General features: G+C 39.9%; 2 protein-coding genes across 2 annotated transcripts in view; both read right to left on the bottom strand.

Moving 5' to 3' along the window:
- Positions 1-19,903, bottom strand: part of LOC131253694 (unknown protein 1-like) — a 69,141-nt gene that overhangs the window by 33,763 nt on the left and 15,475 nt on the right. The window lies entirely within an intron of this gene.
- On the bottom strand, positions 10,838-12,062 carry LOC131253695 (calcium-binding protein CML42). Its single transcript, XM_058254817.1, has 2 exons — positions 11,227-12,062; positions 10,838-11,160 (listed from the first exon to the last, which is right to left on the bottom strand). Exon 1 carries the CDS (start codon positions 11,900-11,902, stop codon positions 11,327-11,329), a length of 576 nt encoding a protein of 191 aa, XP_058110800.1. The 5' UTR covers positions 11,903-12,062; the 3' UTR covers positions 10,838-11,160; positions 11,227-11,326.

Here is a 19,903-nt window from a genome sequence, read left to right as displayed (position 1 = left end):
ATCAGCAGCCTTTGTCCCTTTTTTTGGTAGTGGAAAGATGAGTCATATGATTCTGACGCCGTTTGATACCCCAAAATCATGCTAAAATCCTTCAATTATCGTTTCTCAATCTCGATCTTAATCTTTGGAAATCATGTGATGCGAATAAAACGTGTATTTACGAGCTTGGACTGAAACAGGGTGCTAAAAGCATAAATTTAACGCTCAGAATACACCAAGGCAAGGGACAGACCTTAGAAGACCGAGATCGATGGATATACACGCCAGAAATCCGAGGAAAGCGAGAAACTGAAGCTCAAGTGGCCTGAAAGACGTCCAAAATGCAAGATCACAAGGTTCTCACCATCCGTTCGGCTCGAAACTTTATACAGGACCTGAAGACCATATATTAACCGTACACGTCGAAATTCAGCAGTGGGATCCTCGTGGAAGCAGCCCAACGGATAGATCAGCCCATAAATTAGTGATTTGGGGCCCGCCTGATATCTGGATATGCTTCAATCTCATTGTTAGCACTTTAACAAGGCTAGGGAAAAGGATGAACGGAGCAGATTTGACACGAACTTCACAGTGGATGCTACATGAGGTTGTGCGTGCAATGCACGCACATGTGAGCTGCACCGGACCAACCAAGATCGGTCAGCAGGCACTGACCGATCCAATCTCAAGTAAACAGCATCCGCCGGGTGCGGACGCTGATTCAGGTTGTGGGCCCCACCCATTGTCCATATGGACGATCCAAGTCGTTCATTCGTTCCAAGGGTTAGCAAAAACCGACGCCTAGGTACCCTTTCTCCTTCATGCAAGCATACGGGTGAACATCTTAACCGCACGCAAGATGAACGGTAGCACAGAAAATCGTATGGGCCACACCGATTTCATTTTAAAAACAGTCCTTTTCGAATGGCTTTTCGAGAGCATTCCAATAAATGGATTGGATTGTCCTCAATACCTTGATCATGGGCCCACTGATCATCAAAACAGCGGTTCGTAAGCTCTGTTTCGCAACAGAGCTTGCGGAGGAATGTTGTGGGCCACCCTCTGAATTGATCAGTCCGATCCGGACTGTCCATTCATTCCAAGAGGTCAAACCGACCGTACAAAAGGAGTTTCTCCAAACCCATGCACACACACTTAGAAGAGTCTTGATCAAATGCAGTTCGAACGGTAGAACGATATTCTTGATGGGCCACACTAAATGTGACCCGAACAACATCAATACCGACCGGTTTTGCAAGACCAATCCAATGGTCGAAATGCATTTATGGCCTGACGATTGATCCTAGGCCACACAAAGCATCAGCGCAAGCGACTTGCGATGACTACGTAAACAGAGTCCGAGACCCGGTTGATCTGGGCCATTCAGGGACCATTAACAGGATCGTTCCGACGATTCTGACTGTTCAAATCCAACCCAGGGGATCACCGATCAAGTTCAAGGAGCCTGAATAGCTTGGATCTAGCATATGAGACATTCATGGGCCAAACGCAACGTATTTAAGGTTGCTGCATAAAGGAAATAGCTGCGTAAAGCAGGCTTACGCACCGACTCCAGCACTCTCTGCATGTGCGTAGGTTCTCCAACCGACCTCCTTGCTCTATAGAAGGAAAAGAAAAGGGAGAGCTTTGGGTGTGCATCAGAGGAGGGACAGGACGTGGAGCAGAGAGAGCTGGACATGGAGAAGTTCACAAAGTTCTTTTTCTTTCTCTCTCCTTTGTTTTGATTTTATGTCTTTTATGAGATCTAGTCTCATCATGTTGGGCTAAACATCTTAACTAGGGCTAAGAGGTGAAGCTTGTAGCGTGATGGGAGAACTTGTTGCTTGTGCCTTTTGTTTAGATTAAAGGGGTTTTTGATTTAATTTTATTATGGGAATATTTTTAGTTTTTAATGGCCTGTTGTGACTGAAATTACAATGGGTTTGCAATGGCTTTAAGTATTTCTTTTTCCTTATTTTAATTATGACGTCAGGAAGCCCTGTTGTTCGCCATCGTCTCCTGGGCATGGTTGGATGTCGATACCCTTCCTAACCTTCATAATCATCTGATTGGTTGGCAATTAGTTTAATTCTGTTGTTGACTTTGTCTCTTGGGCATGGTTTGGTGATGGAATCCATTTTAATTCATATACCTTTCATCTCTTTAAAATTATATCAGAGAAAGTTCAGTTTAATTTCCATGATTTTTAAAACAAGCATAAGATCTCCCTGATCACTACAAGTGGATCCTCTGAATCCCTAGTTTCTTATCTCTGATTTCTCTTAAGTTTTAAATTAATCTCTCACCATTATTCATCACTTTATATTGAATTTAGATTTCATCTTAGGCTAGTTCTATTTCTACCTAGTTTCAGGTAACGTACAAGTATCAGTCCCTTGGGATTCGACCTCGGTCTCACCGAGTTTATTACTACATCACAACCCTATACTTGGGGAGTGAACACGGGCCCACAACTCTTGGCCTGGGTATCACATCGGTGTACGAGACGCGGATTGCAGCGACGACGCGGTCGCAATGGTACAAGTCTCTAGTCGAGCTGACTCAAATTGGCAGGATGCGACTCAGGGTTGCGCGCAAATGCTATCTGTGTCGCTGGTCGTCGGAATTCAACCAGGAGGATTGCGAAAGTCTACAGAACGGTACGGACTATGATACAGATCTTACAACGGTCATATTAATTAATGGCCCTGGACCAAAACAATCAACCACCCTGACCTATATAAACAATGCCTGGATGGTTCAACATACCATCAGAAACACTCGAACCATACTTGTATACGAACCATAGAGAAGAGCAATAAGTGTACTGTTCATACGAGCCTTAGCCAGAAGACCTTAAGAAACGAACTAATGCAGTGGTGGTATACAATTTTCTAATTCTCTTTCTAAATTTGGGATCTTTTCTTTTCTTTTTTATCTGCCACAAATTTGTGTAAAGAATTCCATTCGTAGATCTTCTTATCTGTTGAACGCAGGTCCACACCTAGCGTTGTTGTATTTTGGAAGCTGTTTGCCTGCGACCTGTTAGCATTCTCAGACTCATTGAAAAAGGACAAATAATACTCTGCACAAATTATATATTCTTTATAATTCTTTTTAACACGACTCCATTGTTGATGTAAGATAAGCACAGGAATGAATGTCAGCTTGTCCTTAAAATTCTGAAATACTCTGCCGGCTTTTTCGTCGTAAGTGAACTTCGTACGATTAGGTTACATTAAATACGAATTACGTATAGAGCATTAAAAGCAAAAGTAATGCGTAGTGTGGTCTACTAAGGCAGTGGATCAGGCTCACTTCTAGGCCCATACCTTAACATGATAATAAAAAAGGGATGTATGGCCTGGATTTATCACGGTAGGCCCCACACAGATCTGGCCGGACGGTTAAAGGTCCCACCGGTTAGGACGCAATCAGGATAATGCCGGATGGGTTACACTCGTTTGATGGTTCAACACTATCTAAAAAATGGTGGTGACTCTTCAAACGTACCATGAAATATCTGCGCAGGAATCTAAACCATCCAAATATCTCAACCAATATAGATGGAGTATAAATTCAAAAAAATATATGGAAATGATGATAGTAACCATCTGATTTTTCCCACTGAATTTGGACCACCACTCATTTTTTCTTTTTCTTTTTAACCATTCATTTCATAGCCATCAATTGGATGGTCAGATATTTTTGTTAATTTCATTATAGAGATATGATCCATCCACAATGTGACCTATAAGTTGGATGGCCTGGATGCTCTGCGTGAGCGCCAAATTCGAGGAGGATTATTTACCACCGTTTCCAAAAACGGTGGTAAACTAGCACAAGAGTCTATTCCCATATTCTCTCCACTGATCTTGTCTCCTGATTATTTTTAATTAATAAGATACCACGCGAGGACCAGGACCTGTTGTCCGACCGGGCTCTTCCAGCAACATGTGAGCAATACAGCACATCTGTACCATTAAAAATAGTGGGCCCCACCGTGAAGATTTTTTAGCATAAGAATCATGCCGGTGGGCCAGAAAATTTGAATCAATAGGAAACCGGTGGTTTGAATCAGGGTACTGATCTGAGCCACATAGTGAGTCGGCCTGATTTTTACATGGTTTCATCATTTTGGTGGGGTCTACAAGACAAGACACGGGGTATGGAGCGTAATTACTTGGAATGTTTGCAGGAATGACCTTGTTTGATAAGGTGGGCCCACCATGATGTATGTTTCTCCTTATTTTAGTGGACAATGCGACATTATTGGCAAAAAACTTAAATAGCACATGGGACGGCTTATTTATTAATTTTTGTTGTACACCTACTCTCTCTTTCTCTTTCTCTCTCTCTCTATATGAAAAGGTTCTATGCAGTCGCGCTCATGGGAACTTCCCATGAGATCGAGTTGTGTGGGCCCCACCGTTATGTGTGTTGAACATTAACATTATGCATTTGATGGGTCCCCTTTGAATTATGGGATATCCCAAAAATCAATCGTATACAGAACTCAGGTGGGCCATACCATCTAAAATCATGTGAAGACATACCTAAAACATATAGAGTCGGGATCCTCTGTTATCAGGTCAATAGAGAATTCCTGTTACCCTAATGGTTTGGCGTCCGAAGCTATTTTTTATTATTTTTATTTTTTTAGTGAGTGGTGACGTGGACCCATGAGAATTAGGGTATCAGATTTCTTCGTTGACCTGGTAACAGAGGATCCGGACTCAAACATATAAAAGCACTTGGTGGAGCCCACCTGAATCTTGGATGCGTGTGAAACTTGGTCTGACCCCTCATCTAAGTGGGACACACATAATGGATGGGCTGGATTTCTAAACCACATCTTACTGGCCCAACAAATGATTATGAATGTTTTAATGGAGGGTGGCCCCTCTCAACTTCTGTATGTGGTGTGGCCCACACGAGTCACGAATTGATTTGATTTTTAATCCCTAGGCCCACTATGGAATGGTGCATCTGATTGATGGGGTGATGCTTGACATGCATCGCGGTGGAGCTCACATAGCTCGACCTCATGAGAAGTTCCCATGAGTTGGACTGTATAGAACCTTCTCCTGTGTGTGTGTTGGGCCACGGCAAAAAGAAACAATTTCCTCTCTTGATTTGCAATTCACTTTTATATAGCCCATTAGAGTTTTGTATCGGGTTGAAAGTTGGGCCTATAAGGTTTCAAGGGGTGCTGCATCACGTAGACCATTTAAATTTTTGTGTCCATGGCACATGCACATAGGTGCTCAAGTAAGAAGGTGCTCAGGACTGCATTCCTTTATGTGTGTGTATCATGGGAAGAAGATTGCGTGGTGTGCCACACACTACTGGCCTAGGTAGTGTGTTGACATCACCAAGTTATGTGGGGCCACCATGATGTGGTGTTATATCCTCACCGTTCATCCATTTTTTAAGATCATTTTAGGCATATGCCTAAAAATGAGGCAAATCTAAAGCTCAAGTGGACCACATGATTGAAAGCAATGGAGCCAATGATACCCATGGTTAAAACCTTCCCAAGGCCCCCCTAATGCATATATGACATGAGCGGATTCGGTGAGACTCAGACCCACCCGAGATGGTGCGGCCCTTATGGTGGGGCCCACCTTGATGTATGTATTCCGTATCCATGTCATCCATCCATTTTTGCTGATAATTTTAGGGCATTATTTCAAAAATGAAGCAAATTCAATTATCAAGTGGATTATACCATAGGAAAAGGTGGCAATTGACCATTAATGACCACAAAAGATTTGGATCAAATTGATATCCCGTGTTTTCCCTTCATCCATGCACACATAACTTTATCAACAAATTAGCAAATAAACACCAGGAAAATGTTAAAATTTGCCCTAAGATGTTTTTAATGGTAGGGTGTTCAATCACCTCTTTTTACCATCCTATTGTCTACCTTATAATTCCATCTACTTCATTTTTTGTACAATGTTTAAAAATTGTAGAGAAAAACGGATGGGAGGCATGAATATAAAATTCACACATCAAGGTAGGCCACATGGTAAGGGCCTAACCGTCATAAGTGAGGCTGGGTCTCACTCTCCCATATTTGCCTTACCTGTTCACAAGGTCGCGGAGACCTTGGCGAAGGGAAAACACAAATATCAGCTTGATTAAAAATGCCAATGTTTTCCTTTTTAATGGGAGCCATTCAATTCCCACTACTTTCTGGTATGATCCACTTGAGCTTTGGATCTACCTTAGTTTTAGGCCCACGCCCTTAAATGATCTCACAAAATAAATGAATAATGTGGATATAATACATATATCGTGGTAGGATCCACCTAACTTGGTGACGTCAACGCACCACCGAGATGGCACACCAAGCAATCTGCTGCCGAGCTAATGTAACACAGACATCAAAATTATTCAAACCATGGGTGGGTTGAAAGAAAGCTAAATCCATCGTATATCCTGTGTTGTTTACTTGAGTTTTTGTAAATTTATCTTGCTTTAGGTTTATATGCTAATGAATGGAGTGGATGTCACATGGATAACAAAATCAGCTTCACAAAGTTGTTCGATGATGGGACCATTTGGATGTTAGCCCTTTTATCATAGCCATCTCACAATGCTTGAATAGGATTGTTGGCATTTATAATTCAATTAATCTATTGGAATTGGGAGCAGATTAGGTGAGACCCAGCCGCACCATGGCCCTTACCGTGGGCCCACCTTAGATGTATGTATTTTATATCCAGGCCATCCATTCCTTTTTTTCATATCATTTTAAAGCATTATCCAAAAATGAAACAAATGCAATTATCAGGTGGACCATATCAAAAGAAATAGTGGTGATTGACCATTAATGACCACAAAATTTGGTCATTAATGGTAGGGTGCTCAGGTGGCCCAATTTTTATGGTGTAGCCACCTTGCTATATGAGTTAGGTGTCTAATTTTATTGTGGACCCCTCCCATTGAGTTATTGGACGTAAAATATATAATTTTGGTGTAGGACAAGCTACTTTAGCCACTAAATCTCTCTATGCTGGGTTGTAAATACCATCCGATCTACGGTCGTTTATCTATTTTAATTTCGTTTTTAATTACTATAAATGATAAGTTTTAGTTTGATTATAACTCTTCATCCGTTGGGTTGTAGAAGTTGCGCCCAACATGAAAAGTGCTTAGAATAATTAGGAGAACATCATAGTAAAGTCAAATAGGACACTTACTATTTTTGGTTGAAAACCTTGTGCACTAGTGGGAATCATGAATTCACGATTGTCGTTAAATAGTAAGTATATTATTTATAGGGTCCTTACTCTTGCTCGGGTGGTAGACTCTCAGGAGTTTCAACAGCCGGTCAAGGGTTCGAGTACCCATAGGTGGTGAAATTCCACTAGTGTGAGTGTGTGGGGGTGTGTGTGCGTGTGTAATAATAAATTTTTTTTTTAAAGTATATTATTTATAGAAAGTTATGAATTTTAAGAGTTTTAGTTATAGTTTGATTCTAAAATCTCTTTCATTGCTTAGTATTCTTATTTAAAGGGCTGTGAACTCATTTAGTTCAATCATCGATCAATTTCAAATTTTATAGAATTTATTTTCTATTTTCTTGTTCTTTTCCTCGTGGATTCGAGGAGTATCTGTGAGGAGTCCAAAGATGTTCCGTGGATTCAAAACAATTATCCCTCTGAGAAAGATGGTGCTCGACCTCACATCCTTCCCCACATGGCCTCACCCAAGAAGTGCAGCCCTTGTGGGACCCACTTTGATGCGAGTATTCTATGTCCATACTATCCATTGGTTTTGTAAATCATTTTATGGTTGGGACCATAACATAGGAAATAGTGGTGATTGACCATTGATAGGGTACAAAAGTTTTTGATGAAGTTGATATTTAATTTTTTAATGAACCTAATCGGATGTAGAAAAAGCCATTCATTGTCTTTTTCTGTTCATTTCCTGCTTTCCTTTCTCAGCTGTCCACGGCATGATAAGGGAAAACGAAGGAGGCGCAGCCTAGATGAAATCTGCAGAGGATTTGTGGGACCCACCGTGATGTATTGATTTATGTCCTCCACTTTGCCGAGGCAAATCCAAGGTTCAAGTGGAAGATTGTAATATTATTCAATCATCACAATTTTCATTAGGATTTAATAGAGGAATGCAGGAATCTGAACGGCCCATCTGATGCGGCACCCCTTAAAACCTCACCAGTACAACTTTCGGCCCGATACGAAACCCTAGTGGACCATCGAAAAAGGAAACAGTTTCCTCCCTTGATTAGCATTTCTCTTTCTTATGGCCCACTAGAGTTTTGGATCAGTTGGGGTGTATAGTTTCAAGGGTTCCATATCAACCGTTCAGATTATGTGCCCATAACACATTTACATAGGTACGCATGGATGCTCATGTAAGAACGTGCACATGTTAGCATTCCTTGAGTTACAAACACATTTCTTTTATTATTATTTTTTCCTACCATATAAGGACTTCTAATGCGTAATTTGTCGTGCTCGTATATTTTTAAGCTGTAAACAAGTTACATTTATTGCGTCACGCATTAAATGTTTAATGCTTTCGCACATGAGGCTCTGTGGGCCCACCATGATGTATGGATTTTATCCACACTATTTTCATATCATTTATAGGAAGGGGCTCTGTGGCAGCAACTATGATGTATGGGTTTTATCCACGAAGTTCATTTATTTTTTTCGTATCATTTCAGGGTTGGTATTAAAAATTAGGACACGGATTGCCTCCTACCGTCTGAGCAGGGCTCCATGGGGCCCATCATGATGTAAGTGTTTTATCCAAGCCGTTAATTACTTTTCTCAAATCATTTGAAGCTATGAGCCAAACACTGAGCAATGTACAGGCCTACCACATAGTGAGGATTTAATGTCCACCGTTAAAAACTTTTTGAGAGCTAGAGAAGTTTATGATAATATTTATTTTTTCACTTCATCCCTATCTACATGACCTTATTAATAAATAAATATAAAACATCACGACCGTTAGAAAAGTTTCAACGGTGGGTGTCATTATCACTGCAGCTTCTTTCGGTGTGGTCCACTGGAACTGTAGACCTGCTACAATTTTACATACATATCTTAAAATGATCTAAGAAAAGTGATAAACTATGTGAATAAAACACTTACATCACTGTGGATCTCACAGAGCCCTACTCGAACGGATTATTGTCCGAGCAGGGTATGATGCAATCCACGTCTAAAAATTAGGAAGGTCCAATGCCCAAGTAAATTATACCATGGGAAGAGGCCGTGATATTGAAACTTATCCGTTTAGGACTACCATTATGTTTATTTCCCATCTAACCTATTTATGAGGTCACATGGCCGTGAAGGAAGGGAAACTAAGAATATCATGTTGATCCAAAACTTCCGTCACTCACAAAATATTTTAAATAACATTTCCCATATAACCTATTTATGAGGTCACATGGACGTGAAGGGAAAATAAGAATATCGTATTGATCCAAAACTCCTGTCGCTCACAAAAAATTTTAAATAATAGGAATTCAATCCCCAGTGTTGCCCACCTGACCGTTGGATTTGCCTTATTTTTGGATTAATATCCTGAAACAATAAGCAAAAATCTGACAATGTAGATAAATCCAATACATCATGGTGGGCCCACAGAGCCCGGTGCAGGACACAATTCGCTTCCACTGATCGGTGGTCAGTCTTAGGGTAGTGTGCAACCTACGGTGAACCTCTCCTATTGAAATTCACAAGAGCAGATTAGGTGAGACCCTACCTCATCCAAGAGGTGAGGTCCTTACTGTGGGGCCCACCTTGATGCATGTATTCTGTATCCATGCCGTCCTTCCTTTTTCCATATCATTTTAGTCCGTTATTCCCAAATGAAGCAGATACAATCATAATATTAAGGAGTGCCCTACCAAGTTTTTAATGGTTGGACATTCAGTCACCACTGTTTCATATAGTACGGTCACCTGATGACCAGTTCTCCTAATTTTTAAGATTGTACATTGAGATGATATGAAAATATAAATGAACAGCATAGATATAGAATACATGCATCAAGATGGAAGTGGGCATATGATAAGGGCCCGAAATTCACCAATAAGAGCAGTGAAATGTCTCGTGTTACCGTTATAAGAAAAGTCAACCACTGTATTTTTCTTTTACTGCTATTCCTTTCTCAACGGTCCCATCATAATAAAAGAAAACAAAGGGAATTGATGGCGGGGCGGCTTCCCCCGTCTGGATGGAATCGGTCCTGGTAGGGACTCTGTGGGACCCAGTGAGATTTATGTTTTTTATCGTTTATTTTTTTTTTAAATTTTAAAATAGTAGTACAAGGCTCAAGTGGACTACACGCTGGGGATTGAATACCACTCTTAAAAAAGCCATGGACGTAATGAAAGACCTGGATCAAGCTGATTTTATTTTTATTTTTAATTTTTAAAACCTTTCATACAGATGTATGTGACCTTATGAACAGGTCGAATGACAATTAAATATTACAGCGAGCCCTTGAAAGGCTAGGTTTCAAGCGCTATTATCATCCCACCTTATTGTATTGTCCACTTACACCTTGAATCTACTGAATTTTGAGTTCATGCCATAAAATGATTTGAAAAAATAAATGGTATGACAAAACCAATACATCATGGTGGGCCCCATAGAGCCCATGCTTGAAATGATTTCTGCCCATCGAGACAGGCCACAATCCACTTTGGAAAACAAATTGATTTTTATGAAAGAAACAAACTATAGACACAAATTGTGCATCTCAGATTTTTTTCATACAACTTTTGGCCCATGCTTTCCATATCAAGATTTGAATTCGTTCTATCCAAACAAGAAATTAACAAAGAAAAAGGAAGAAGAAGAATAGAAATTACTATATATCTTTCATTATCTCAAAGATGAGAGAAACATGAAAATCCACACAAACATCTATGTATATATATATAAAAACAAAAAATCAAAATCCACGACTCACATTAATTTGATGACAAAAAAACAAAACCAAAAACACACCCACAAGCTAGAACATGAAATACAAAGACAGAAAATTTTATATCTTGTTTGGATGCTCGATTGAATCGAATTGCAATAATTTAATTCCACCCGTCAAAATAACTCAAATAAAACTACCCAATTTCATTCCCATGAAAAGAGAGGGTGCCCCAGGTAAAAACAACTATAATCATTTTAAGTCCAACTTAAAATACATAGAATTCTAATTAATGAAATAAAATAGCACCACCCCCCGCCATGGTCATTTCTTAAATATCAAATAGAATTATTGCAATTCAGTTCAATAGATCATCCAAACGCGCCCTAAGAGAATCTAAAAAAAAAAAACCTTAAGAGCCCGGAACGGATATGCTTCTCATCATGTACTTAAACTCGTGGAAGTCTACCTGACCATCGTGATTTCGATCTACCGAGAAAATCATCTGCTGCACCCGATCCATCTCCTCGGCTTCCGGTAGCCCGAGCTTCCCCAACACGGTTTGAAGCTCATTAGCCGATATGAACCCATCGCCGTCTTCATCAAACACCTTGAAAGCTTCTGTCAGATCCATCTCCTCCTGATCGCAGCTACTGATGCTGGTGGAATCCTCTTCATCTGCAGCTCCGAAGAAGGAATCGCCGAGCGATTGGTGCAATTTCTCGAAATCGTCGTATTCAAGGCCGGTGTGGCCTGGCTTCATGTAGCATTGCACCGTGGCTTCGAGCTCGGCGGGGTCGGCTTGGAGTCCGAGCCGTTCAAGGGCGCGGCTAAGTTCGGCGATGGTGATGGTGCCGTCGCCATTGCTGTCGAACACGTCGAAGATGCGGCGGAGGCGGAGAGCGTTGAGGCTCGAGCTGCGGAGTCGGAAAGAGGGGGCAGCTCGGCTCAGGCTACGGGTGAGGATCGGCTTGGCTTCCTCTCCCATGGCTGGTGAGAGGGAGGGCCGGCGAGTGGTTGGAGCAGATCGGCGATTTGTTGGAGAGGTGGGAGTGGTGAGGAGGGAAGGAATCGGGTCTTAAATAAAAGAAAGAAAAGCGCGTCTGAAACGGGTATTTTAAAGCGGATCCGTTGAATCCGCTATGCTGCAATTGCTTTGACCGTTTCTGGTATAAGGCACCCCTTCTCTTTGAATGGTCGTAATATTAGGGTCGTTGACGCTCAGGAATGTTCGGCCACACGATTGGTGCACACGTGTTTCATTGTGGCCAGCACGTATGAGATGTGTACGTACACGAGCTGTTTAACTATTTTAATTATGAGTAGTTATGTTATATTATTAAATTACTCAACCGGATTACGTGTGGCACTTACCGTGGGGCCCACCTTGTGTATGTGTTTTATATTCTGACGGGGATTGGGCCCTACCCCTGTGGGGCCCACCGTGATGAAAGTGTTTTATCCACGCCTTTCATTGCTTTTCTCAGATCATTTTAAGGTACTAAACAAAAAATGAAGCAGATTGATAGCTCCAATGGAGCACATCAAAGGAAGGTGCAGTGATAATGACACCCACCGTTGAAAACTTTCTAAGGGCCAACGTGATGTTTTTCTACCATCCAACCTATTCATAAGGTTATACGGACGTGGACGAAGTGAAAACACAAATATCAGCTTGATCCGAAACTTTTCCAGCTCCCAATAAGTTTTTAACGGTGGAAGTTCACTTCCCACTTTGTGATCCATTTAAGCCCTGGACCAGCGTCATTATTTGGCTCATGCCCTAAAATGATACGAGAAAAATGATGACGACGGCCGGGCGGGGTAGGACGCAATCCACGTCCTTTACATTCTAAGGGATTTATCTATTTTTCTAAATTATTTTAGAGTAAGAGAAGAACAAATCCTCCACACCACTAAAACCTTTTTGGGGGCCACAAAAGTTAGCTAATATGTTTTTTTTTTTTTTTATAGCTAAATTCCATCACGGTTTGTGAGACCTTATACAGATAGGTGATGTGACTGATGAAAAGTCCAAATGCAACCATGTGCCTGGTAAGGTTTCTATACACGAGCCTACGGCCATAGCCAGTGTCAAAGGAAATTTTGAAACACTAATTTATTTTAAAATTATTTAAAATACAACACAGGGCATGTGATACAAGTGAATTTGCAGCCACGATTACTATTAATAAATGAAAATCTCAAGTAATTAAGATAAATTAATGTCTTCTCCCAATAATCTTGCCGACATATTATCACATTTTATCTTTTTGGCCCGTATGGATGTACACAACTTGTGGTACCATACCGTCCTTTCAGCATGATGACATTTGTTTATCAGTACTATGAAGATGGTTGGCCCCACCAAAAGAATCAAGACAAAAAACAGATGGTAGATCATCCCTGTGACTAGAAAAACAGGTGTTTATCCTAATTTTTTATTTTATTTTATTTTATTTTTAAATTTTTTATGGAGTGTGATCTTCTTGTTGGGGCCTACTGTTTTCATTACAGTGACTTCCTACACAGGTGCCATGTCAGCAAAGGGAGCCAATCACCTTAGTGGGTGTTACCCTTGCTGTGGGGCCCATCTTGATGATATGTTGTATATCCACGCCGCCCATCTTTTTCCCCAGCACATCTTAGGACAATCCCAAAAATTAAAAAGATCCAAATCTCAAGTGGGCCACACCACATGAAACAGTGGTGATTGAACGGTCCACCATTAAAATTTTCCTAGCACCCATAATAAGGATTTTGTGATGTTTACTTGCAATCCAAACGGTTGATAATGTCAAAAAGACCTGGATAAAGGGTTTTTTTTTGGGGGGGTTTTTTGAAAAAACAAAGATCCACTTTATTGAAAACTTTTGTGGCCTATAAAAAAATTTTAACGATCATTTCACATTTTTTTTAGTGGTGGATCTTAGGTTTGGGATGGCATCGTAAAATGATATTTAAAAATAGATGGACGGTGTGGATATACAACAAATACATCAAGGTGGGCTCCACATAGTAAAGGTAACAACCACTAAGGTGTTAGGTGGGTAACACCTAATCCGCACCCGACGGCTAAAATGGGCGGCTTTTGGGCCACACCCAATACATGAATGGAATACACGTATCCATCTAAGAAATGGGGTGAGCCGCCTGACTAATTGGACCGTTTGGCCACCAATCTTTTGCGATTTGATCAGACAGTCTAGTTTGAACAATACAAGAACACATGGGCAAAAAAATGAGATGTTGGCGGCACGAAACCATGAAGATTGAATATTCACCGTTAAAATATTTGTGTGACCATAGAAGTTTTAGATCAGGCTAATATTTTTTTATTTTCAGTTCATCCCATTATAAATGACGTTGTGAACGGTATGGATGGCTTATAAACAGACACGGTGGACCCAGGAAGGTTTAAACGGTAGGATTTCCATACCCTCTTTGCCTTGTCCAGCAGCTCACTTGAGTTTTGGATCTGATTTATTTTTAAGATATGGTAGTACATGATCAAGGAAAACGGATGGATAAGATGAATTTTCAAAAACATAACGGTGGCCCCACCAAGCTTTCCGTTGCCAGAAGTTCTCGCGTAGGCTTTCAAGAGAAAACGCGTCCCATTCCATATTCAACTCAAAAGATCGTAAAAACAGTTGGAAAGATCTTCTAATCTAGACTTTTAAGGAAGGCCGGTTGCCTACTGACACCGTGATAGCGACTGGACGGTGCTCTGGCCCCACAATGATGTATATGTTTTATCCATGCCGTCCATCCATTTTGGATCTTTATTTTAGTGCGTGATTACAAAAATAAGATAGATTCAATCTCAAGTGGACCACACCACAGGAAAACATTGGTGATTGAACGATTACCATTAAAAACTTCGTAGCTCCCAATGTAATGTTTTATTAGCGATCTAGCCTGTTGATTAGGTCACAGAGACATGGTTTAAGGAAAAACAAAAATATCAGCTCGATCCAAAACTTTTCTAGCCCTCATTAAGTTTTTAAGTGTGGCAGTTCAATTACAACCGTCTAATATGATGTGGTCCACCTGAGATTTTGATCCGTATCGTTTTTTGGGTCACCACCTAAACTTGGCTGGAAAATGGATGGACGGCATGGATAAAACACATACATCATGGTGGGGCCCACCTAGCACCGTCCAGTACTTGAGTTGCTTGTCAGAATTTACAAGCGCGTGCCGTGCAAGATGTAGGCCGAATATCATATGTATGGGCAGTGATTAGGTGTTACCCTTACCGTGGAGCCCACCTTGATGATGTGTTGTATATCCACGCTGTCCATCCATTTTCCCAGCTCCTTCTAGGACTTGTACTAAAAAATCAAGTAGATCCAAATTCAAGGTGGACCACACCTCAAAAAATATTTGTGATTGAATGCTCGCCATTAAAAACTTCCTAGGCTCAACCACAAGCAGATCCGTAATGTTTATTTTCCATCCAAACCGTTGATACGGTCAAACAGACCTGGATGAAGATAAAATTCGAAGATCAGTTTGATCTAAAACTTGTGTGACCTACAAAAAGTTTTTAATGCTTATTCACAACCTTTTCCAATGGTCTGGCCCACCTGAGATTTGGATCTGCTTAATCTTAAGAAAAACATCTTAAATTGATCTGAAAAAACAGATGGGCGGCTTGGATATACAGCACATTCATCAAGGTGGGCCCTGCACGACCCGACTCAGTGCCGACTCACCTGTGACCGTGTGGAACTCGGTCCAAATTAGTCTAGGCCAAGTTTAGGGGCTTGACCCTTGGACGTAGAGGGATGCCGAGCCCATTGCCTATTCTACACAACCCTCGATGGGAGCTACTATAGAACTAAAATCTTTACTCATGATGTCATTGCCACCGTATTAGTCAAACATGGTGTAAAATCTCTCTTTAGATTCAAGTGTTTTAGCTGGTGTCTTGGAATACCAATGTGAACTTTAATTTATTAACCACGTGGATGACTATGAGTCCTCCGTGGACATCTCATTAATCTTCAGTGCCTTGAATTTTCATTACGGATGTATTGAGGAGTTATTGGAAACTTGGGATTGAACATGACTATCATTGACTTGGGAGAGTAATGGTCCATGAATCTCAGTACCTTGTTATACCGTGATCGTCACGGGTGTATAGTACATACCTGTGGACATCAATTCATGAGATGTACGGTTATCTTGTGTGAGGGGAATGACTTGGGTTAAGGTGGATAATATCCATTATTGAGAACCAACTTGGTATCAATGTGAGCCTTACCCTTACACTACACGAGAGTGCATGTGTGTCATAAACAAAGGATTCAGGTTTTGACATTTGGTCACTTATACCGGTGGATCGAGATTAAGTCAATGGTCTATGACCCGTGAGTCTAGATTGTGATCGTGAGATCAGGACTTAATGATTCATAAGATGATTAATCCTTAAACCTAATGACGTGTAAGGGTATCTATCTTGATTAGTCACCTTTAACTCTTCTTATAAAGTTCATGTAAGGGGCCAATAAAGTGGATGTAGTTGGTTGCTTTCATCAGGAACCATCGATTTTTGCACAATCCAACGAGGGATCCACTGATTTACCTAGGAATATATTTATGACTTTCATCTTGATATATCAGAAACTCGTCAAGTTGTTTTTCCACTAGGCTCAACACTCTAATTGTTTTAATTGGGTTTTCAAAGGTTTTTAATAGTTGAAGTCTTGTTTTAACCATTAAATTTACTTTGATCTCATTTGATGATAACTTAATGGTCCAAATCTGATGGTCCACTTCTAATTGGCATGGCCTATGATCATTAGTAGATGGTCATGGCAGCGAAGGGATTGTATCATGAGTATATGTATCGATGAGGTAAATTGATACACTTCCTTCACAGTAGGTTATAAAGTTGTGTATGGGGTGGCAGAGCACCATACTAATAGTCTCTTAAAATCATCGCTTCTTCCTTATTTGTCTGATCACATCTTATAGGAGTAGATACGAAAAGCCCTAGACACCTTTCTCCTTAGTTGTGTGAAATAGAAGGAAAAAATAAAAATAAAAAATCTAAAGAGAGAGAAATGAAGTCTTTTGTCATCTTCTCCATCACTGTGTATCGTTGTGGATGGTTGTGGGATTCTTTGACACCTATCAGAGGATATTCCTAGGACTGTCTAGATCTCTCCAGTATTGGGATAGATCGAGGAGAGACATCCTACTTCGGAGGATCATCATCGGCATTGCATCAACAAATATAGTCACATTCAGGTACAATCTAACTTTCTTAAGTTAGTTGTTCAATTTGAGAAATTGTACATAATTGTATTTACGAGATCTTGAGTTAGGATTTCATATTTAGACTTGGAGAAATTTAGATTTTGTTGTGCAAGTTTGATGAAATCTCATCATCCAGTCTGTGTGCAAATTCTAGTGCTTGATGATTCACGACTCCTTATCAAATAACAATGGTCCAATAATGAAATGAAGGACCTTTGCATCACTCTCATATCGTTGTGTGCTCAAATGCTTTATTTATACTCCTTAGACAAAGGAATACTGTGCAAGTAATAAAATTTCCAACAATATTGTGTATATACATGCAAGTAATGAATTTCCTAACTATGTCGTATCACCATCATGTGATGCCTGCATTTCCCTGTGTTGCCACAATTTAGTCCTCTTGTATGACAAGGAGCACATTCATGTAGGAAATACCGCCACTCGAGAGTTTGTAAAACTACTTAAAGCCAACTTGTACTAAGACGAGCTTAACTCAACAAGTGAGTCTTAGATTGGGTCCGACTCTATGGCTTAGTAGTAGACAAGATCCTATTTCAACACTGAGATCATGGGATCGAATAGCCAAGGGTGAGTGTGTGTTAAAAATTATATTTTTTTTTTAAAAAAAAAAAGTGGGCTTGAGATTTGATGTTGCTGCCAATGAGTACAAAGTGATCTGATTATTAAATCGCTAAATGTTACCACATTGAGTGTGAGATCTTCACACTAGGGATTGTTTCATGGAGAGGGATAGGCAGTCCCTTACCATCTCCACTAAGATTTGCCCACTTTTGTAAGTGGTGCTTTTCATTCAATCTCCTCCAAAAAATTTTAGGTTACAATTTTCTCTCTTCATATTTCTCTTCCTTTCTCTATTTACATGTGTTGCACATGCCACCGCCCAAGTCTTTTACAACCATGTGATATATATATATATATATATATATATTTTGAGGTTACATTGAGTATGTTGTACAGGTTTATCTGCAGATGTTTAATATCAATAACACAAAATCATAAAGCCAAAGGTTAAACTAAAACAAGAGAAAAAATACAAAGATTTACATAGTTCAACAATATATTTACTTTACAAAACAGTAGTATGAGAGTTTCTGTTTCACTAAAATAAGAGAAACAAAAACTACAAAGGCTATCTTTCTCGCCCCCATAAAATGAATTCCACATTAAAAAATACTCAAAAAATGAATTCATGAAACACCACTCTCTAACTATAGCCCTCCTTATATGGACCACCACATAAAAGAGCACCCAGGGAAAGCTAGAAAGAAATTAGACTTCACCCCTGGTAGACGTACACACGAGGCAGAGAGAGACTAGGTAAGAGGGATGGCCATTTACTCAACCGCCACAACATTTGATGCTCTGGCAGCGTGCAATGATGCTTGATACATGAGCCCCTCAAAGATTGCATACAATTTTTTAAAATTATATCGCCTAAAATTTTAAAGTTGCCATGATAAACATTGTTGGGAATTTGAATATCTTGTGAAAATATTTTGAAAAATTCACTAAACTATATTATTGTGATGTGTTTAAAATATGAGAAGATTTCAAAATATTGCATTTTATCATGATATTAATTCAAACAATAGTAAATTTTAAGAAATTTGTTATACACGTATATAATATTTATTTACTATTCAATAATTGGGCCGTTAATATATTAAGATAAAACCTCAATATTTGAATTCTCGTGAAATTGCTGACTATAAGATTTTTCACTATGGTTGCAATATGAAAATCATACCAAAATAAGATTGGTTGAACAATCCCAACCTTTAATTCATGGACATCTATTTGCTGAATGAGGACCATTGGATACTTTTTATTTCAACCGTCCAATAGAAGTCCACCAATCCAACAGTTATATGTGATACATAAAAAAACTCTACCCATAATTTGGACGGTTCAACTTGAATTAATGTCATGGCACGTTTACAATTTCTCAGTGCCTGTATATCATCCATCGCATTGTCAGAGTATTAAAGTTTTACTCATTCTGGAACCTGTTTGATGCTGGTTAGAAGGATGTTCCGGAACCGGTATGCTTGGCCCGGTATGTAACGGTATTTAGGACTGTCATTGGGCCGGGTCTGGGCCCGGATTGTGAACTGGTCTGGCTGGCCGGACCTAATCAAAACTTTAATTTTTATGGGCCCAGCTTGCGGCCCACTTCTTACATTCCTGTATGTAATTAGAGGGTGCAACGTGCTGGGTTTTGGTCTGGGCCAGGCCCATGAAATTGTTGGACCCAGGCCTAACCCCAACCAATACTGGAAATTGATAAGTTACTATTTCCTCAGTCCATCCAACTTTTCATATCATCGTAGGACATGATCCAAAAGTCAAGTGGACCACACCATAGAAAGTTGCAGAAGCAATGACACCGACCCTTGAATTCTTCCTAGGGCCCACCATGATGTTTATTTATCATCCAATGATGTTTATTTACCATCCACTCTGTTAATAAGGTCACATAGACCTGGATGAATGGAAAAAAATCAAATATCAGCTTGATCCAAAATTTTTATAGCCTCAGGAAGTTTTCAACTGTTGAAATTTAATCTCCATTGTTTTTTATGGTGTGGTCTACTTGAGCTTGGATCCACCTCATTTTTTGGATTATGATCTAAAATAATCTAAAAAAATGGATGAACAGTATGGATCTAATACATACATATATAAGAAAGATGGA

This window comes from Magnolia sinica, chromosome 8 (assembly GCF_029962835.1).
Source record: "Magnolia sinica isolate HGM2019 chromosome 8, MsV1, whole genome shotgun sequence".
NCBI classification, from domain to species: Eukaryota; Viridiplantae; Streptophyta; class Magnoliopsida; order Magnoliales; family Magnoliaceae; genus Magnolia; species Magnolia sinica.
This window is presented reverse-complemented; position numbering and strand designations above follow the sequence as displayed.